Source organism: Triticum urartu, chromosome 5 (genome assembly GCF_003073215.2).
Source record: "Triticum urartu cultivar G1812 chromosome 5, Tu2.1, whole genome shotgun sequence".
NCBI lineage: Eukaryota > Viridiplantae > Streptophyta > Magnoliopsida > Poales > Poaceae > Triticum > Triticum urartu.
The window spans coordinates 612550198-612572402 of NC_053026.1; the positions used below are offsets into that span (position 1 = coordinate 612550198).

The following is a 22205-nucleotide window of genomic DNA, read 5'->3' on the forward strand; positions in this document are numbered from 1 at the left end:
TCGGTTGGGTGGAAGAGATTCCTCGTTGGCAAGAATCTTCGTGTTGAACAGGCCATCATAATTACTATCAGGAACACCCACCGCCCAGGCTTGAGGATGATGATCGTCGTCGATATCATCTAGAACTACATATGTGTGTGTGGCTATAACATCTAGAACTACATATGATGATTATCGTCGATATCATGTAGAACTACATATGATGATCGTCGTCAATATCACCTAGTACTGCTTGAGGATGCATGTTGAGTATATATGAAATTGTTATCTAGTACTCCCTCGGTTCCAAATTACTCGTCGTGGTTTGAACTCAAATTTGAACTAAAACCGTTCCAAATTACTCGTCGTGGTTTTAGTTCAAATTTGAACTAAAACCACGACGAGTAATTTGGAACCGAGGGAATACTACCTAGTACCTATAATGCTTTATGAAATTGATATCTAGTAGTACCTAGTATCGGGAAATTGCAGTTTATTGAAGCTGAAACGGGGTGGAAATGATGAAAGATATAGCAGTAGCGCGAGGCTAGGAAATCGCTACAGCTAACTAATACTAGTGTTTTCCGGAAAAGCACTTCTGATATAGTCAATAGTAGTAGCGCGGGTACAGACAACACTACTACTAACAGTTAGCTGTAGCGCCTTATTGGTAGCGCGGTTGCCCGCGCTGCTGATAGCCTCAAAACCCGCGCTACTACTAGGGTTTTCCCTAGTAGTGTAATGAACTTGTACGTTGTCGTTATGATCAACTAGTTACATATTACATTTGAGCAACCCCAAAGTCCACTGTACTGTAGGAAGTCAATACGATACTCTAATGATATGAGGAACTTAAACACATGCTAACACCCCGTGTTATAAGAATTGATTTCTAACGATATTATCTCAATGCATAACAAAAAAGTTTGGGTCGATTCAATATGAATGTTCTTCCAACGCCATATTCTCCATGTTTTAGGACTATCATTACACTTAACGATATCCTAAGATCAGGAAAACATGATCAATAACAACACTTGAGCCAGTCTTAGAGGCAAGACTAGGAACCTATACTTTACCGTTTATCATTCTACACGTGCATATGAGTTTTCCATTGAATTGCATATGCATATTCCAGAGGATCATAGCAGTTATAGTATGAAATATAAACTCTTAATTACGAAAATGGAACATATCATCTTGCTAGTTGCAAGGCTACATCTATATGATCTAGTAGGGGTTAAAAATGAAGTTTCACTATGATACGTCCATTTTGCATCATGCTTTTATATCGATATTTATTGCATTATGGGCTGTTATTACACATTATGTCACAATACTTATGCCTATTCTACAAGGTTTGCACGAAGAGGGAGAATGCCGGCAGCTGGAATTCTGGGCTGGAAAGGAGCAAATATTAGAGACCTATTCTGCACAACTCCAAAAGTCCTAAAACTCCACGGGAGTCATTTTTAGAATATATAAAAATTATTGGGCGAAGAAAGCACCAGAGGAGGCCACCCACCATCCACGAGGGTGGGGGCGCGCCCTACCCCCTGGGCGCGCCCCCTGTCTCGTGGGCCCCCTGGCAGGCCTCCGGTGCCCATATTTGGCTATATGAAGTCTTTCACCCTGGAAAAAATCATAAGAAAGCTCTCGGGACGAAACTCCGCCGCCACGAGGCGGAACCAATCTAGGGCTTCGGCGGAGCTGTTCTGCCGGGGAAACATCCCTCCGGGAGGGGGAACACATCACCATCGTCATCACCATCGATCCTCTCATCGGGAGGGGGTCCATCTCCATCAACATCTTCACCAGCACCATCTCATCTCAAACCCTAGTTCATCTCTTGTATCCAATCTTTGTCTCAAAACCTCGGATTGGTACCTGTGGGTTGCTAGTAGTGTTGATTACTCCTTGTAGTTGATGCTAGTTGGTTTATTTGGTGGAAGATCATATGTTCTGGTCCTTTATGCATATTAATACCCCTCTGATTATGAACATGAATATGCTTTGTGAGTAGTTAGGTTTGTTCCTGAGGATATGGGAGAAGTCTTGCTATAAGTAGTCATGTGAATTTAGTATTCGTTCGATATTTTGATGAGATGTATGTTGTTTTTCCTCTAGTGGTGTCATGTGAACGTCGACTACATGACACTTCACCATTGTTTGGGCCTAGGGGAAGGCATTGTGAAGTAATAAGTACATGATGGGTTGCTAGAGTGACAGAAGCTTAAACCCTAGTTTATGCGTTGCTTCGTAAGGGGCTGATTTGGATCCATATGTTTCATGCTATGGTTAGGTTTACCTTAATACTTCTTTTGTAGTTGAGGATGCTTGCAAGAGGGGTTAATCATAAGTGGGATGCTTGTCCAAGTAAGGGCAGTACCCAAGCACCGGTCCACCCACATATCAAATTATCAAAGTAACGAACGTGAATCAAATGAGCATGATGAAAACTAGCTTGACGATAATTCTCATGTGTCCTCGGGAGCGCTTTCCTTTATATAAGAGTTTGTCCAGGCTTGTCCTTTGCTACAAAAAGGATTAGGCCATCTTGCTGCACCTTGTTTACTTTTATTACTTGTTACTCGTTACCAATTACCTTATCACAAAACTATATGTTACCGATAATTTCAGTGCTTGCAGAGAATACCTTACTGAAAACTATGTATCATTTCCTTCTGCTCCTCGTTGGATTCGACACTCTTACTTATCGAAAGGACTACGATAGATCCCCTATACTTGTGGGTCATCATACTGATTATTGTCAATTGGTAGGGGTTAAAGCCAAAGTTTCACTTACAGTCATCGCTAGCTTGATCATCCACTGCCTAGTTATATAGCTACTTCACATGGGTAGGAAATGATTTCTACTACAAATACATCATACATGAACAAATCAGATGTAAGTTCCATTCCTTTTAGCATGACCGAGTTTTAGATCAGGCAACTTGTTAAATAGTATTATATTTGTACAGAATTGTATTTGTACTTGCAATGTCATTTTGCATGCAACTTGTTAGTAATACTAGGATATTATACATAGTGTGGATTTTATGCGTAGAAGCTCACAAAATTTTATTACATATTTAATACTAGGATATTATACGTAGTGGGGATTTTAGTTTTTTCTACACTAGTGCATGGGTGGCGGCATGATGAGTGGAGGCATGGGAGGATTCATGGGCGTCATGGAAGGCGGCATAGGAGCATTCTTGGGTGCCATGGGAGGTGGCATTGGAGGAGGCATGGGTGGTGCTATGAGTGGTAGCATGAGAGGGGGCATGGCTGGTGGAATGGGAGGAGGTATAGATGGTACCATGTATGGCAATAAAGACAATGAAGTCAATGGTGGCAATAAGACCGATGTTCCAAGCCATGGAGACAATTCAAGAACATTTAAGAATCAAGGCGATGAAAGCTAAGAGGCTATGTTGCTATGTACTTTTATGTTCTATACACTTTTTTTGTGTTGGTGACTCACTATGCTTGTGGTTTGCATTTGAATTTGATATGTCGATTGAGGTTCAATTTGATATGTTGTTGATTATGTGTGTGGTGATCTTGCAAAGTTTAAATTCTATCCATATTCATGTTTTGTTTCAATATGTATGCAATTGTGGAGAAGAAATATGTGGTTGGATGCCCTATTTACATCATTTGTTGGAGAAGAAATTTTCTATTGCCCTAAAACTACTTTTCAGTGCCTTTTTTACATCACCTATTGGAGGTGTTCTAAAATGGTGCAAGAGCAACTCTAGTAGATTCTCATATCAGCGGTCATCATCCGCATGCTTCATATGGATATGGAGCAGTGGTGAATCCATGAAGAAACTGCAGGGAGGGCTCAAAGTTAGCAGCGAAAAAACAAAATATTTTTGTGTCATTATCTCCTAATCTTTTAGTGAAAATAAGCTCAAACACTCCTAGATTAATAGTGAGCACATTTAGTAGTTACTGAAATTGTTTAGCATTTTTATAAAAAATATCATTGTACCAAAAACTAGGTCTGTTTAGTAAAATAGACATGCTTTCCTAATCATTATGTCCGAATTGTATTGAATACTAAATCCTGTATTGAACCAAACTTGTGCATACTCATACTCTGTCTCTTTATTCTTGTAAATTTACAAACAAATTGTATTGAACACTAAATCAATTAACAACTTATCACATAAAATGCATATTCAGAAAGCTAGTGTCCCGGGACCCAAATTTGTGGTCCCCCCCTCCCCCCCTAGTTGGCCCCGTCAGCCACCCTTGCCTCCACTAGCGCAAGGGTTTAGTACCCGTGTGTGGATCTCGTTGTTTTTAAGGGGTCTCTGTTTTCTCCGCGTGATAGGACGAGACCTCCTATTTGGTGCTCTCCGCGCTAGTTAGCGCAACAGGCGCTCGTACGTGACGCGTAGCGGGCCGATCCAGCAAACGTGAAGCTCATTTGGTTCTTGCTCAAATCTCATTACAAGTCGGGTCACTTGTTCCGCTCGCTCTGCGGCTCACACCTCGCTCGCTCGCTTGGGATATCTGGTTGACCACTTGACCGGCGAGAAGTGCATGGATGAACCTGGGTACATATGAACCCATTTTGGAAAACACATTTTGCAATGTCAAAAAATTCTGAAAAAAGATGCGCGCAGACATCTTCATATTCTATGTGTGTGCAGAAAGTTTCACAGAAAAACAACTTTTTTGTAGCCTGTGCAAAAAAGATAAAATTTTATGCCGTGAAACGCTATTTACAAGCAGTAAAATTTGTCTTTTTTACTGAGACAAAACAAAAATATTTTTTTACACAAAACTTTGTGCCGTGGACATACCTTTGCCAATATGTATGCATAAATGTTTTTTAGAATTTTTGAACATTACAAAACGTGTAAAAAGTACATTTTTGAAAAGCAGGTGCAGATGCCTCCGCGTGCAGATTGTCCACTCTCCTTGACCGGCTCACTAGTTTATCGTTAACTTTTGGGGGAAAAAGTGCAGTTTTTTTTAAAAAAAAAACTAAATTTGAAAAGGAGTTCACCAAAAAAAAACATCATGAATACTGAAAATGTTCACAACTTTTTAGAAGTTTGTAAAAAATGAAAAAAGTTTGCAAAAGATGAGAAAAAATCAAGATTTTAAAAAAGTTCAGGAATTCATGAAAATTTCAGTACTTGATTTTTAAAAATGCGAATTTGAAAAAATTCACGAATTTGGGAAAAAAACTCACCAAACTTGAAAAAGATCACAAATTAAGAAAAGCTCAACCGTTTTAAAAAATCAGGAATTCATGAAAATTTCAGTAATTTGATAAAACATCATGAATTTGAACAAAGTTGATGATTTTTTTATAAAGTTTGCTGATTTAAAATATAAAAAGGAAAAACAAAATAAAAAGTAAACTTTTTTAACAAAAGTCGGTCCAAAAAACAAGAAAAAATGAGAAACCCACCCTTAAAGGTTCTAATTTTTTGTCAAAACTGGAGTGGGAAGGTTCTTTAAACCAGGGTGGGAAGCTTTACCAGGACAGTTTCCCAGCGAAAAAGCCTTATGGACCGGCTCGATACGATCGAAGGAGTGCTCCCTATATAACTATAAGTGGCGTGGAATACTAATTATTGCATAGGTCGGAGAATAGCGTAGTAATGCACACCTTCCATCGCGAGCGTGCTGCGTCAATTGGGACGGGTCATTATCAATTTTCACCCCATCGATTTGGGGAATATTCTAGAACCTTCCGTGAACCGGGTTGTCAATTTTTCTTGTTTTTTCATTCTTCTTTTATTTTTCTCATTTTTTTCTGTTTCTGCCAATCCTTTTTCTATGCGTTTTCGTTTTGGGATTTTTTTTCTATATTTGTTTGTTTATTTTTTATTTTCGTATAAATATGCAAACAATTTTTGAAATGCACGAACATTTGTTTAGTTCAGGAAAAAGTTTTGAAATAACTGAAAATTTATTGAATATGTTAACAGTTCTTGAATCAACGAATATTGCTTTTGAAATTCTTCAACATAGTTTGAATCTGTGAACTTTTTACTGAATCAACAAACATTTTTTGAATTGACAAACATTTTGAATTCATGATCTTTTCTGAATCAATAATATTTTTTGAAATTTAGGAATTAATTTTGAAATTCACGAGGACTTTTTTTATCGACGAACATTTTCTGAATCAGTGAACGGTTTCTGCTATTTGGTACATAACAATTTTTTAAGTTTGCAAAATTTTATTAATTCAGGACATTTTTTTGAATTCATGATTATTTTATCAAATTCTTGAACATTTTTTCGAAATTTCTTTCATTTGTTAAAAAATATTGAAGCTGAACATTTTTTTGAAATTAAGAACAATTTTATTTTCGAATTTGAGATTCGTGAACAGTTCTCAAAGTAACAAAAAACAAAAGGAAATAAAGAAGAAAAACAAGAACCATCGGATCTTTTGCAAGCATTACGCAGTGACCCTAAATAAAGCTTGTCTCGGTAAGCCCGTATAAAAACGGGCCAGTGCGGTACTTATGCGCGGACGCGCGGCCCATCCAAGCCCGACTTGACTGCCCGGAGCGCTTCCAGTTTTGACACCGGCCGGCGACGGGAAATCGGCCTCGCCAATCTCGCCGGCTTCCCTCCGTCCCTGCCCAACTGCGGCTGCGGCGTCAGATCGCGCACCGAGAAGAGTTGATCTGCCGGCGCTGATCTGCTCTGCTCGGTGGAGACGATGGAGAAGGGAGGCGAGGCGGGCGGCGGCAGGCCGGAGTACAGCATCATCGTGCCCACCTACAACGAGCGCCTCAACGTCGCCCTCATCGTCTACCTCATCTTCAAGCACCTCCCGTAATCCTCCACTGCCACCCCTCCCCCCATCAATCCACCCACCTCTGTTCATCCTCTTTTAGTTCTCCCGGTGGTTGAGATCTTTGTCTTGGACGGAGGTCGTTCGTGATCCAGATAGATTTAGAGCCCGCTCAGATTTCCTCTTCTGTAGATATACCTGGGGCGGGATGCCTCGACATCAACTGAAAATTTTGTTGCCAATCGATTTGAGGTTCGCAGGCGGGTTAAGCAGAAAATTCAATAGCTATTAGTTCATTCTGTACTCATATAGCACAACTGCACAACACCTTTGCAATTGCCTATTGTGTTCCCATTCAGACCCGGGCCATGAGATACGATCACTGCCGCTTTTTTTTATATGTAACTGCTAAATGCTAGCTGTGCCGTGTCAGCTGAATTTAGTCTCTGTTGTCCACTTGATCTTGTGAGAAGAACTCCCAAAGAACAATAGATTAAGGTGACAGTGTCATAAGACGATTTCAAAGCTAGATTCCGCTTCATGTTATTTGTCCAAGACTAGGAAGTTATTCAGAGTTACCCGAAGTATATCTGGTCCTGTCATTGTGCGCAGCTGGTTTCAGTTAGCACTTATCAGTGTCCATTATCCTAGATGCACTTCATCATACTGCTGGTATGGCTAGTTTGATCGATTGGACTAGCAGAAATTCGGAAACCATAGGTTATTAGCTATATCAACTGGTTGATATGAGCACACCATCTTACTCTTAGATTTGGTAAAAACTAATTTCTCAGGATTTTACAAGCCTTAGCTCTTTCTGATTCACATTATCTGTAGGTTATTTTAGAATCCATCACGCAGCACATTTATTTGTAGCAGCCAACATGTTCTCCGTTGCTGCTGTATACGTGTAGTATTTTGTCAGCATTACAACCTGTTTCGCTGCTGCTCTATACTTCTATTATTGTTAGCATGATATTGGTGTATGTCAAATTGCAAGGCTGTTGCATTTGTTTTAGTACTAAACTTAAACTGATGATGTAATTTTCAACTGCAGGGAGGCCAAGTTCGAAATCATTATTGTGGATGATGGAAGCCCCGATGGAACACAAGACATTGTAAAGCAGTTGCAGCAAGTATATGGTGAAGATCGTGTTGTAAGTAATTTAATGTATGAGTTTATGTATGCATGTGTGGTCTGGATTTTGGTTATTTATGACTTATTGCAGTGTCTTTTACTTGATATAATACCAGCTTCTGCGAGCTAGACCAAGGAAGCTAGGACTTGGTAAGCTTAGCTGCCCACTTCTACGAATTGTAAGCCATTGCTTGATGTTCGTGTTAACGAAATAGTGTAAACATTCAGGTACTGCATATATGCATGGATTAAAGCATGCCTCAGGGGAGTTCGTTGTTATAATGGATGCAGATCTATCTCATCATGTATGTTTCTTCTCTATGTTATTTGACATAGTTAAGCTATTTAAATAGTTCCGTTCCTTTTAGTTACTGATTCCTTTTTCTATTTTGAACAGCCAAAGTATTTGCCAAGCTTCATCAGGTAAGAATCATATACTCAAAGATGCTTTTAAATTTATCCGGCAAGAATGATTGGATTTATATGCTTTGTATTTTATTTTATTGAGGAAGCTGGCAGGAGCACTGAATTTCAGTAGAAGAGAAAAACATAATTTCAGTAGCTCGTTTTTCAACAATAACACCACAGAGTTCACATGCAGACTGCTCCCCACACTGAATTGCACACTTCCACTTCATAGAATGGCTCCTGTCGATCGAGACCACATTAAGCACACTCCACAGACCAAAAACTATCACAAAGGGGGGCAAGAGCACTCATTCTGGCCCCCGAGGGAATCCAATTCTTGCCTTATAATACCTTTTTCACAATTCTCTTCCTGACTTGATCTCTCTTGGATCCACTATCGACGTGTGTTCTTGTGTGCTTTGTTTCTAGATAGATACATATTATAATTGTGTAGCAATGAGGAGAAATTGAAAGGCCGGTCTTACGTCTGCCTCCTAGACACAGATGATTGAGATCCTCTCGTCGTCATTCTGGGAGGTTGTAGCATGATGTGATATTGGCGAAAGGTTTCCTCTGAGCCATTCTCTCCAGATGTTTATATAGTCTGGCATGGGCACTGACACTGCCCTACTGTATGCTTTGTAAATATTAAGTGCACATTTACAATATAATTGTCTGCTTATTCTATTCTGTTCACTGGTCTCTTCTCTTTTGCAAAATACGTCTTAATTAACCAGTTTGCTCTTGTGAGGCATAGATATGTACTTAGTTGAGTGTTAGTTGTTTGATTTAATGGCTGAAACAACTTCAGCGAAGTTTGATATAGCTGAGCTATCCAAGCTCACAAAAACAATTACTTGGAAGAACCTATATAGCTTTTTTAATCATGTTCATCATTGACCAGGAAGCAAAAGGAAACCGGTGCTGACATTGTAACTGGCACGCGTTATGTTAGCAATGGTGGTGTCCATGGTTGGAATCTTATGCGTAAGCTGACCAGCAGGGGAGCAAATGTTCTGGCACAGACGTTACTACGCCCCGGAGCTTCTGATCTGACTGGGTCGTTTAGGTGTGCCTCATTTTATTCGAATATAATAAGATCTTTTACCATTACTGTTATTTGACACTTGCCGATTTCCTAGGCTATATAAGCGAAGTGTTTTGGAGGATGTCATCTCCTCCTGCGTCAGCAAGGGCTATGTATTCCAAATGGAGATGATTGTCAGGGCTACTAGGAAAGGTTATCACATCGAAGAGGTAAAGCCATTTCGTATTGATCCATTTTCATTTGTGTAGGCTGGATACAATCTCCTAGCTTTGATAGTTACTATAACTTTGCTTGTCCTGTCCAGGTCCCAATCACTTTCGTCGACAGGGTCTTTGGAATCTCAAAGCTCGGGGGATCCGAAATTGTTGGATATTTGAAAGGCCTTGTGTATCTGTTGCTCACAACTTAGGGGAAAAGACACGGTAGATGCATGTGTTGGATATTTGAAAGGCCTTGTGTATCTGTTGCTCACAACCTAGGGGTAAAGACACGGTAGATGCATGACTGTTATAGCACAAACTCTTGTTAAGAATGATTTTTCTTATGTTCAGCTTGAGTTGCATAAAATTGCTAACATTTTCAGACTTCCAATTGAATCCTGTACACAAGTTTTGATCTGCTAGTACCCTTATGAATTGTGCCGTACCCCAGCTTAGCTGCTTATGGTGTATATACCACACCATATAATCGTATATCAATTACTGCTTCGAGCCTTCAACAGCTACCTTGGAAGAAATATATGACTGTATATTGATGAACAGCAGGCAACTTTTAGAACAACCGGTCGGTATTCCTATTGAAGTTATCATTCAAGGAAATGGATTGACGGCACAGAAACAAGAGGACAGCAAACATAAGAACATTCATATACTTGAATTTAATTTAGCTAATTGTAAGAGCGTCTAATGCTCGAGGAAAAAGACACAGAACACCAATATTTTGTTTTTAATCTCAGCGCACCCTTATGCTTAGTACAAAGAAGAAATGTGTGAAAATAGAGCGCACATAGAGATGAATGGTCATCCAAATCCCTGAATCTATATTACATCAAAGGAACTGTCCGAAAATCAACCACGAATGACCACTCATCATCAAAAGGTGAGATTTCTTGCAGATCCTTTTGATTGGTAATGTCCGACACTAACTTGCCGTCCTTCCCTCTCAATCTTGGCTCTTCTCCTTTTCTTTTTCTAGCTTCTGTAACACACCCAAAAGAAGTTAGAACGCATTTCAGAAGAAGTTGCACAACGACAATATACAACAAATGCCAAAAAGCAAAACGGCTTGGAAATTCTGAGAAACACAAGTTGCTGCCGCATCAGTTTTGTCTTATGTACCAAAATGCATACCAAGTTAAGCCCACAACTATAGCCTACAATTCCTCTCTATCTGAAGCTGCATTTTATCATCAGCGGGTGCTGCAACCGTTTCCTTTCAGCCAATAATGAATGGTTTAATGAAGCAAACCAGATTTATGTACAACCACATAGTGTCACAAATATAGGTTTCCATTTTTCTTTGCGGCCAGATACATCAAGAAGAGCCAACAGGTTTCCTACTCATCCTTCATTCTATACCTCACCTAAAAGACAAAATATACATTTATTGCACACCTGATCATTGAGTCGCATTGACGGTTACGAATAGTGTGATAATACTGACCAGCTCAATTAAAATATATTAAGCTCACAATTTGATGGAATAGTTACTTTATGGCCATATGCCCCACATAAATGCAGGCATGTAATCCCCAAGAACTGACTAGCAGCTCAACAAAAATGCATCAAATTCTCAGTTTACCCAAAAACCAAGGTAATCTGTAGCCATGCTATTCTAAATTCTAAATATACCAAGGATAGTCACTGTACTAGACATCAAAGGGCTGTCCAAAAGCAAACTCAGTTCCCATTAGCTGCTTAAGTAACAACACGCATGCCTCACATGTTTTTGGTCTAAAAAAACAGACTCCGGCTTCGAGAGCATAATACAGAGTACTGAACCAACATTGTGAATACAAGATCCTCCACCACTGCAGGTAACACCAACAGCCACAGTATAAGCCACAGGGAGCCCTCCAAAATGACGTGGCTAGGTCTCAGGTTTTCCCCACCGTAAACAAGGAAGAACACACATAGAGATCCATGGATCATACTCTGCTCCTAGCTACGCGCAGTACCGATCATGCCTTGGCACCTACGCATCAACACGGCAACTAATCACACGGCCGCATCCGCCCTCTCACGCGCCAGCCCACCCACCTACGCATCGCGTCAGAGCGCAGCCATGACAATCAATCAACACACGACCAGTATAAATCTGCTCTGATTTCGCAGGCCCGGGGCAGCAGGGGACGGATTCGGCAGGAATAAGCAGCAGGGCGGGCTGGGGAAGAAGGAGGGGGGCGGGCGGCGCTTACGGATTGCTCGGAGTGCCAGGCGAGGCCGCGGTAGACGTTGAAGGAGAAGGAGCCGGCCAGGTAGAGCGTCGCCACGCCCAGCCCCGCCGTCAGCGCCTTGAACGCCGTGTCCATCACCGCCATCTCCGCCGCTCTCTCTTCCTCGCCGCCGGGTCCCGGGTTGTTCGAGCGCAGAAACCCTCGTCGCCGGATTCCGTCGGTCTGCGTGCGTGCCACGAGGGGGAGAAACCTCGAGTTGGCCTACTGGTTCGGGCCGTGGGACGTGGGCTGGGCCAGCACGCCCGCGGCCTGCCCAACACACTAAACTAACTACTCGTCTGTCTCCCCTCAGAAGAAAAAACTATCTACTCGTCTACTGTCTCTATCGATTTCCCCTCACAGTTCACACTACCCCCAAAAAACCCTCACACTATACAAAAGTCTATCGACTTGCACTAAATTCCCACAAAAACAAAAGTCTATCGAATACCAGTAAATTCACACTTGTGATATCATAGGTTTCAGATATTATGTTTCAGGTTTCAAATTGAGGCCTAGGAAGCGGCACATGGAACAAAACATGGAGGTTGAAGTGGTGACAAGAAAAGCAGTCGATATCATGGATGCGAGAGAAGAGTCAGTGATGAATACTGAGATTGTGAATAAGAAGTTGTCAAAGCTAAAGATGTTGACCAAGCGATACGAAGTAGAGGGTAGAGAGTAAAAATTGCTATCCCCGTGTTTTTTACACGAAAAGAAGTTTGCAATTGACCCAAAAAAGATTAACCAATCATGCATAACTCAACTGGATTGAGTGAGAATAAATAGCGTGGACCATGCCAAAAACCGATTAGTTAATTAATGCCATTGACGTCTCACTCACAAACGATGTTCGTAGAGTTGATGTCCCTAAGATATGAGGAGGATAATACGACTTACAACATTTTAAGTACTACCGGATACTGACTCGATCCCCTGCCAAAGAAAAAGATAAAAAAAACTTGCACTTGTTGACTTGCCGTGGTTGTGCCGCCCAAACCATGACCAGCAACATTTAACGTGGGAAAGGTTGAAACCTTGTTTGTTGCGACCTACTACGAGTACCCCAATGTGTATACCGAGGAAAAGACAAGCAAAATGCTCATTGGTGCCACTCTTCTAAGTATAGTGCTTTCCTATAAGATTAATTTTCTAATCCTTTATTAGAGAATTAAAAATAATAATTGATGTCATTTGATACCGATGCTTGCATGATAGCTTCACCCTTGCATGTATATGTGATTTCTCCAACTCCTCGTTGTGAATATTCATAGCAAGACATTTCAAGGATTATTTTCCATCGAAGAACCGACTAGTCCAATGCGAAGTTTTTTTCAACTGCATGAAAGGGGCCACCCATGAGCATTTCTAACACCCATATTGTCAATGTTCTATTCAACAATCACCGCATTGAAAGTGAAGTGTTTTTTTCACCCAAAGGCCGACTAGTCCAAAGATAAAAGAAATTTCTTCAAGCATGCATGAGAGGGGTCGCCTCTCAGATGTGGATCAACCTGGGCCTCTTGGTTCCATCCTCTTGGGAAGCATATGGGAGGCTCCATCTCCAACAGGCCACGACCCTAATGTTTGGCCTTCTGTCACGCTCACTATTCTTTGGAAGATTTGCGATTCTAGAAACACCCTAAACTTCTGTGATGAGCATCACCTTTCAAGTCACTTTTAGGAACATAGCGTCAGGCTTCTCTCTCTGGATCTTTCGTTTTTACGACATTGCGCTAAAGGATGCAACAATCTTAGATATGGTGCCTCTCTTCAAGGTTTGTATTTCGCCCTTTTTTTACTATTTCGAGAGTGGACTTCGTTTGGATGTGCACATCTTAGTTATGCAAAGGCAGCTGTAATGCTTAAACCTTTTAAGTAACAAAGTCACTTTATCGAAAAATGCAAGATATGTGCTTTGAGTGGTAGTATATTCAGATGGGGAAGCTCTCCCCTCCGGTGACCATTAAAAAAATTATTGGTGCCATTTGATACCAATGCTTGTCAATGAAAAAAATAGCATGCTATAGCAAAATAGCGTCACCTTTAAATACGCTATTAGGGTGATATAACACACTATTTTTTCAATGATATGTTTGTATGATAGCTCTGCATTGCGTGTATACATGATTTCTTCCAACTTTTCATTGTCAGTATTCATGGCAAGACATTGCAAGAGTCGCAGCTTGTGCGGGTATGCTTCAACTTTCATGACAACAAAAGTGAAGGATTTTTCCATAAAAAACCGACTAGTCCGAAGGTTTTTTCTCAATTGCATGAAAGGGGTCGCCCATGAGCATTTCTAACACCCCTATTGTCAATGTTCTCTTCAACAATCACCGCATTGAAAGTGAAGTGTTTTTTTTTCACCCAAAGGCCTACTAGTCCAAAGATTAAAAAAAATCTTTCAAGCATGCATGAGAGGGGTCGCCTCTCAGATGTGGATCAACCTGGGCCTCTTGGTTCCATCCTCTTGGGAAGCATATGGGAGGCTCCATCTCCAACATGCCATGACCCTAATGTTTGGCGTTCTGTCGCGCTCACTACTATTCTTTGAAAGATTTGCGATTCTAGCAACACCCTAAACTTCCGTGATGAGCATCACCTTTCAAGTCACTTTTAGGAAAAATAGTGGCAGGCTTCTCTCTCTGGATCTTTGGTGTATACATGATTTCTTCCAACTTTTCATTGTCAATATTCACGGCAAGATATCGCTAGAGTCGTAGCTTGCGCGGGTATGCTTCAACTTTCACGACAATGAAAGTGAAGGATTTTTCCATCAAAAAACCGACTAGTCCAAAGTGAAGCTTTTTTTTCAATTGCACGAGAGGGGGCACCTATGAGCGTTTCTAACCCCATCGATGTCAATATTCGCTTCAACTATCACCGCAATGAAAGTGAAGTGGTTTCGATTTTCACCCAAAGGCCGACTAGTCCAAAGATAAGTTTATTTCTTTCAAGCATGCATAAGAGGGATCACCCATGAACGTTCTAAAGCCTTGAATGTCAATATTCACGGCAGCTTAGCCAAGGACTGCGTATTGCGCATGCATGCTGAAACTTTCACCAAAAGAGTGACTAGTCCGAAGGAAGCTTTTTCTTTCAACTCTGCATGGGAGATTGGGAGGGGGGTAACGTTTTAACACTTGGTCGTCAACATTCGCGGCGAGGTTTGCCCAACTCCGAAGGGTCGCCGGCGCTTCAACCTTCACGGCGATGGAAGAGAAGGGTTTTTCCAGCGAGAGGGCCCGGCATGTACACAAAGTACTGCAAAGTGAAGCTTGTGTGCATGAGATTGGCCATCCAGCATTGGTGTTCTGCGTCCAGGGGAAACGACGAACAGTGAGGGGAAGCGGGTTGGAACTTGGACGCACATGTGAGTGAACATGAACGGCAGAATTGACAAATTTGACCTTAAAGCAAAAGTATTTCATAAACTAAACTGTTTTTGAAAATATTTCACACCGCTGACCCTTTTGTGCAGTTCCCAACAGTAAGGCGCTGCACTCTACTGTGCAACTCCTTACAGTTAGGCGCTGCACAGTGTAGTGCAGCTCCTTACAGTTAGGCGCTGCACAGTAAGAGTGTAGCGCCTTACTGTTGGGCGCTGCACATTAGAGATCAGCTGGATGATATACTTTTAAATATAGTTTAGTTTGTGAAATAGTTTCGTCTTGAGGTCAAAATTATGTTTTTTGCCAACATGAACCGCTTGAGACGGCCGGCGGCCCAATCATGGACGCAATCATGCAACCCCCACTGATATAGAAAAGCATTTCATGTCGCATCCGCCGCCTCGCCTAGCTATATATCTCCACCGGCAGCTATAGCTTGACTTGACCAAAAACAAAAAACCACGACCGACCTCCCAAGTCGTGCTGAAACTGCTACGTGATCAATGATAAACAACGCCTAATGAGCCTGACCCTTGAAAAGAAAAACATAATGATGCTGTCAGAGCACACGTCGATCATGGCTGGCTGGCTGGATTGATACAGTATAATTGATCAACGCAACGTACGCGGTTGTGCAGGGCCAGAGTATTAATGAAGTCAGCGGGGTCGTCGCCGATGGGTGCATTTATATCATAAGCAACTTCTGCAACGCGGTTTCTCTCTGGCAGACCCACATGTATCTCGTAGTACAAATGAGGGTGGTGGTTCTGTCGTCGCAACCCCCGCGCGCACTGTAAACAAACAGTTGAAGACTTGGGAGCCGCGGCCTAATTCTGGAGAGCATTATATTGCTTGTTTACTCACGATCGGGGCCCTTTCCCTTTGTGTGGGTGCGTATGCAGTGACTCGGATCATTAACTCAGCAAAACCGTACCGCTTGTTCCATTGGCCGGACACGATCGAGCTAGTGTTGTATGTTCACATTATCTGACCTGGCTAACTACGTACTCACCTCACTCGTGTCTGAAACTTAGCTCTTAAGCAAGTACTATATGAAGAACGAGCCATGTTGCTATGCCATGTCAAGCGCTTTCTTTTTTTTATTTATCAAAATAACCTCTCTTTCGGTCGATTTCTGTTAAAGAAACCACCACATGTCATGCATCTCGAACGCTGACCCTGAGCCGGACACCGAATCCATCCGCGGACCGTAGGACCAGTCAGCGAAAGCCGACCATCCAACCGTGGCCGCATACATTTCAAATTGGACAAATTTCATCAAACATGACGGAATTCAGTAAGGTTCAGACAAACATTACATAAACGGACAATATTTATGTTTATTTTTCGTGAAAAAAAGCATCGGATCTCTTATAAAAGTTCATCAGAAGTACAAAGCACCCCAAACATAGTAAAAATTACATCGAGATACTTAGACCACCAAATGACCAATACTACTGCCAGAACGAGCCGTTGTTCCTGCTCCCTAACCGGAGCTGGCATGACCTTGTCGATAACAGTCGGGAAGCGCCGGGATTCTCCTTCCCGCCACTGGCCGCCGGAGCGGCTGGCAGAGGGGAGTTGCAAACCCTAGTTGCCGCTTTGTAAAAGGAGCATACTTTATACTATGATGAAGTTGTGCAACTCTGGTCACGCGCAAATAAAAACGAGATAAACTGGTCACCGGTGGCTACATAAACAGATGATATTTCATCCAATTAACTAAACTAAGCCCGGAACACTCAAAGTAATTATAAAAAATAGCACAATTGATCCATAACTAGGATGCAAATATCTCAGGTACAACAATAGTTCAAATTCAATGAGATAACCAGATGGTCAACAAGTTTTCAAAATCAATGATACTAAAATCATAGCCGGCACATGTCGTCCCACAACCCCTTGATCTTAATCCAACAATGTATATGCGTGAATGGCCCACGCTCGATTTTATAGTACATCACGGCAAAGCTTGCAGGCTATACAACGTGTAGAGCAACATGAAGCGAATGAATGAATTAACCAACATAGAGAGCAATAAGAAGCAAAACTTACGATCTCCATGATTTACACACCCAATGACTATATTGTCTCCAGACATTCAACCGCGGCGCAAAACTTCATGATAGAGTTGCAGATGGTGTACCATAGATGCGATATCGACTCACACAATGTTCATGGATGATGTGCATGCCGTAGGACGCGAAGTGCTTTCGTGCATGAAATAAACCATGCATGCACTACCAAAAGATCGAGCCCCTTGAGTTCATGCCTACAAACTCCACAGAGATACGGTCAACCACGCACCGCACAATAACTCATCCTCCTTCACCGAATACCCCGCCATCATGCTTGCTATAGGACACAACAAGAAGTTTAAAAAAAGAGTTTAATGGCATTTTGACTAAATACCTGCCAGGCGCAGTGTTTGCCATGGACGTCGCCGACCGGGGGGGGGGGGGGGGGGGGGGGGGGGGGGGGCTGGGGATACCTAGCTACGTAGGGTCCTGGGTGAACGGCGGCGTAGTCCAAGGAGTGGGGGTTGCAGACATCCAATGATGCCTGGCGGCGGCCGAAGAGGTGCAACGTCGGCGTCGGATGAGGAGGATCCGGATGCAAGGCAATGGGGGCAGGGGCAGAGTGGAAGAAAAAATGGACCGGGAAAAGGATTTGAGTGGGCTGGGGGTGTCGGAGTCCTACGTGGTGGCGGTCCGGACTCCGACAACCCCCCCCCCCCTCCCCCTCCTGTTTGCTTTTGGTTTGTGGAAAAAAAATGGCATCCGGCCTACTCTGCGGACTGATAGGAAATCATGTTTGATGATAAAATAGATCTGGACACCTTGGTCCGGACGGATACGGACGGTTTAAAGTCAGCATTGGAGATGCGCTAATGGTACTCTCTTTGTTGATGGCGGACTGCTAGAAGATCACGTTTTAGACGTTGCCATGGTCTGTAGCAGTTCTATTCAGTGTACAATTGTTTTCCATGACATTTTCTCTTTCCGGGGGTTTCCATGACAATTTCGATGATAACATTTTTTTCTCACTTTATCGATCTGAACATTTTTTTATAAAGGATGTATTTTATCGATCTGAACATATCTGGAATGTGCCTACAGTGGTTGTAAGTTAGAAATGTCTGATCGAACGTTTGTTCACGAACGTGTCGACGTACTTCTAGTGACATGATATGCCACAGAATTAACGTCATGGTCGACTCGGGACCTAAATTAGTAGTACAACTCTGGTCTTTCGTGTTCACATCGGCTCCAACGACATTACTTAATGTCCAAATCTTAGCTTTTAAGCAAGTACGAATGACAATTCATTCTGAGGTGGAAATGTCTTTTACATTAAGGCACATAATGCACGTTTGTGTGCATCTAGGGAAATGGCCATTATGTCCTTCAGGTTACAACGCGATCCTCCCGTTTCCGCATTACTACTTCTTTGCCACATCTCTTTCATCTACCGCCCAGAATCTTGTCGGCCTCACCAGCTTCTTCTTCCCGTATTCGCCTCCTTCGATTGCTGCCCCCTACCATCTCATGTTCTTCTGCTTGGTTTCTATAAGGAAACCCCCTTTTGCGGAAAAAAAAACCTTCTCCCTCCTTGTTGCCGACATCTCCTATCGCTCCACTCATCCCTCAATAGAAGACACTAATCTAAGAGCAAGTACAATAAGGTACTAACATAAACAGGCTATAAGAACTAAAATATTATATATTTACTTAGTTGGCGAAGAGAGAAGAGAAGTGGGCTCTTAGTTAGTTGCCGGCTCTAGCATGAGCCCCAAAACGCTTTGTGAGGTTGTAAGGTGGGCCAAGTACTAATAAAGTAGTACATATATAAAACTTACTATTGTATATGCCGACTACAATGTTGGCTATAGATGACATGGCAATTTCTTATAGCCGATTGTTCGTTGTATTATTAACCATGCTATAAAGCAATCAGGGCACTCTTCCCTGTTGGACGCCAGTGTGTTGTAGCCACCACTACCTTATAACTGTCAAACTTGCCACCATCAAGGCACTCTCACTCCTTATCCATGACACTGAAGAAGACACAACCTATAATTGCCGCCGACTCGGAAAATAGGTCCCTTTTGAATATGAGTATGGCCCCTAGGCTAGGTGGTGCTTTTGTGGAGCTAGACCGAAGGAAGAGCAAAGGGCGATTCCACAACCTACTTGGAATATGGTTGTGTGCATCATGTGATGCAAAGGCAAGGGTAATCCCCTTTTCAAAAAAGAACGACCTACTTGGAATATGCAGGAGGGAGGGGGATTTAGCTCTGCATCCTGCATGTTTCGAAAAGTGAACAGATCAGAAAGAGGACTGAGTTCGATATCTACGCCGAGCAAAAGACGAAGTCTAAAAGAAGGTAACTGTACATGCCTGATAAGGAAGAGGGTGAGAACATGTTGTAACCTATCTCAACCTATTTCCTCACACGTTTAGAATGACAAATGGCTGAAACAGTAACTAATGTGCTTTCTCTCCCTATCATTTCGTCAATAAAGAAGACATCCCTAACTTGATTTACCATTTCATCCCAACTGAGCCTGCCTATTTGAAGTATTTATCTCTATCTTTCTCTATTTAGAACATCGTCCTTCACTACTTGCATCTCGTCTGTCATGTGTTGCTATGTAAGTCGTACGCTTAATTTTCAATTTGTAAAATATAGAATTGTAGAAGTTTTCATTCTATGTTATCTCTTCATATTAGTGCTTGGGAAATTTTAGAAGCACGATCCCCTCCCTTCCTCCCCACACGTCTCGCCATTATCCATGCGATGCTTCCAACTTGTCGTCCGGAGGCGTGTGGAGGGTAGTGTGTCCCTATATCCTGTACTCTATATCATTTTTTCTGTGCAGATCTATCTCGGCGGTGCTGTATTTCGGAACGGACGGCATGGTTTGTGTGTTTTTGGTCCTCTAGATCCACATTCGCCCAACGAAGGCTGCCATTCTTAGCTTTGTCATGTAGCGCGTGATTTTTGTGCTCCCCGATTCTTCCTGATTTGGTCTGGGGCTTTCTCAAGGCCCTCTTAATGTTTTCTTCTCTGGGGCAGCGATTTGCTTCATAGATCGGGCCCATCGACGTCTCCTGGTTTCCATTGGCGACTTATCAGCCACTACGACAATGTTTGTTGGCTCTGATGTTGATCTAGAATTCTAAAGGTGGCACCGAGCTCTTCTCACGGCACAATGTTAGTGAATGCATGTGGAATGAAGTTTCGAGACCCCCAAGGATTTCGATGCAAGTATTTAAGGGTATGTTTGTAAGGATAGGGTTTGATATATTGCCTTTGTCCTGAGAGAGAGAGAGAGAGAGAGAGAGAGAGAGCATATTTGAGGTTGATGCAGATATATAAGAGCGCTTTGGCTATTTATCGGGTGCGTAGGAAAGGGGGGTTGCCGTTGCTAGAAACATGAGGTCAAGGTGGTTTCGAGGGATGGCCTTGGCCGACGGCAGCACAACATTGGGCGGCAGCATAGGGGCGTAGGTAAATGGGCGGTTAAGCTGGTGCTTTTGGCATGGACGTCTGGAAGAAGATGAACGACAATCATGGGGGGCTGGAAGGTTGAAGAAGGTGGGGCAATAGTTGGATTAAAATCCAACAACCCACACATATTGATAGATTTTTTTTCAACTAACCATTGAACATAGGGAGTGCCTATTCATCACATATATGAAAAAAAGTGTTGCATCAGGGACCGTCCGGTCTTCATCCAACAACCCAAAATAGACCGCACATTGTTCATCTTCTTCCTACATTCCTTCTTCCTCCTTACACAGCCGCCGGCCAACTCAGGCCTAACCGCGCGCCTCCGCCCCCCCCCCTCGACCTCCCCCATCGCCGTGTTGTCCGTCCTTGTCATCCCTCTAAGCCCTGCGGCACGAGTGAACAATTCCGGCGGTCCTCTGCACACCCCACCCACCCGTAGGATAGATAATGAGGTTGTGCCTTCCCTCTAAGATAGATAATGAGGCTATGGCTTTCCCCTGAGATACATAGTGGGGTCGGTTATTGTCCAGCGAGGTTTCTTCTTCTCCAACGAGGTCCGGCATGCCTGAAGGAAGAAGGTGCCTAAGGGCATCTCCAACACCGAACCCCAAACCTCCAACATCCGTCTGGACCGCACTGTCCGGACCCCGGAAGCCATCCAACGTCGTCCTGTCTCAGTCTGCGGCACGGTCCGGACGTACTTTCTCTCACAAACCAAAGACAAACATGGGGAGGGGGGCTTTGCGGGAGTGCAGACCACTCCCACGCCTGCTTCTGACCACCCTGAGCCACCCAAACCCCTCCCTCGCCCGCGCGCGTTCCTGCCCGACGTAGCTGCCCGCATTCATGCCGTTGTAGAGGGCGCAATTCCACATTGAAGATGGCTCAGGGCGGACGCGACCTCTCACTTTGAAGTTGCGCCTCGGTCGAGGAAGCCACCTGCGACGCGTCTCCGGTGTCTACAGTGACGTCCGCGCTCAAGCCGCCGCTCGCCAGGAAGCGGCAGCCGTGGAGGCACAGCTGCAAGCGATCGCGGAAGAGAACAATGCCAGCTGCGCCTCCTACGCGCCGCTGATGAACTATCAGGCGGCCCGATGGGACGACGACAACGCCGGCGCCACCATTTCCATCGTGGATCTCACGTTCACCGGCGACGGAAAGGTCGCAGACTCCTCCTGGGATGAGTAGGCCACGGGAGGCGGCATGGCCTTATGTCCCATGTGGACCGGTCCATATCCATGTTCTACTCTTCCTCGCCGGAGACCGCACCTTCACTTCATGGGTCTTATTGTCGGTGCTCATGGAGAAGGCAGATGGAGGATGACATGGGCTTGGACGCCGGCCGCCGCCGCCGTAGGATAGGTTTAGGGTCGGGTCATTTTTTTGTTTTAAATGTTTGAAATGTAATGGAAATCCGCCGTGTTTCTATGAAATTTGTCATGTTTATATGAAATTCGGTCGTGTTTGCATGAATTTCATCCGATTTGTTGAAAAAGAGTTTAAA

The 22205-nt window shown here is 43.1% G+C and overlaps 2 protein-coding genes and 1 non-coding gene across 3 annotated transcripts; 2 read left to right on the forward strand and 1 right to left on the reverse strand.

Moving 5' to 3' along the window:
* Positions 1 to 6499: 6499 nt before the first annotated feature.
* On the forward strand, positions 6500 to 9945 carry LOC125511238 (dolichol-phosphate mannosyltransferase subunit 1-like). The gene is made up of 8 exons (XM_048676566.1): positions 6500 to 6801; positions 7818 to 7917; positions 8015 to 8048; positions 8127 to 8203; positions 8296 to 8321; positions 9211 to 9375; positions 9449 to 9563; positions 9659 to 9945. Exons 1-8 carry the CDS (start codon positions 6686 to 6688, stop codon positions 9761 to 9763), a joined length of 738 nt encoding a protein of 245 aa, XP_048532523.1. The 5' UTR covers positions 6500 to 6685; the 3' UTR covers positions 9764 to 9945.
* On the forward strand, positions 8758 to 8888 carry LOC125511892. Its single transcript, XR_007285163.1, has one exon. It is a non-coding gene; the product is annotated as a small nucleolar RNA snoR113 (small nucleolar RNA).
* A 263-nt stretch (positions 9946 to 10208) lies between the features above and the next one.
* LOC125511239 lies at positions 10209 to 12050 on the reverse strand. The gene is made up of 2 exons (XM_048676567.1): positions 11771 to 12050; positions 10209 to 10551 (listed from the first exon to the last, which is right to left on the reverse strand). Exons 1-2 carry the CDS (start codon positions 11891 to 11893, stop codon positions 10516 to 10518), a joined length of 159 nt encoding a protein of 52 aa, XP_048532524.1. The 5' UTR covers positions 11894 to 12050; the 3' UTR covers positions 10209 to 10515.
* Between the last annotated feature and the right edge of the window lie 10155 nt (positions 12051 to 22205).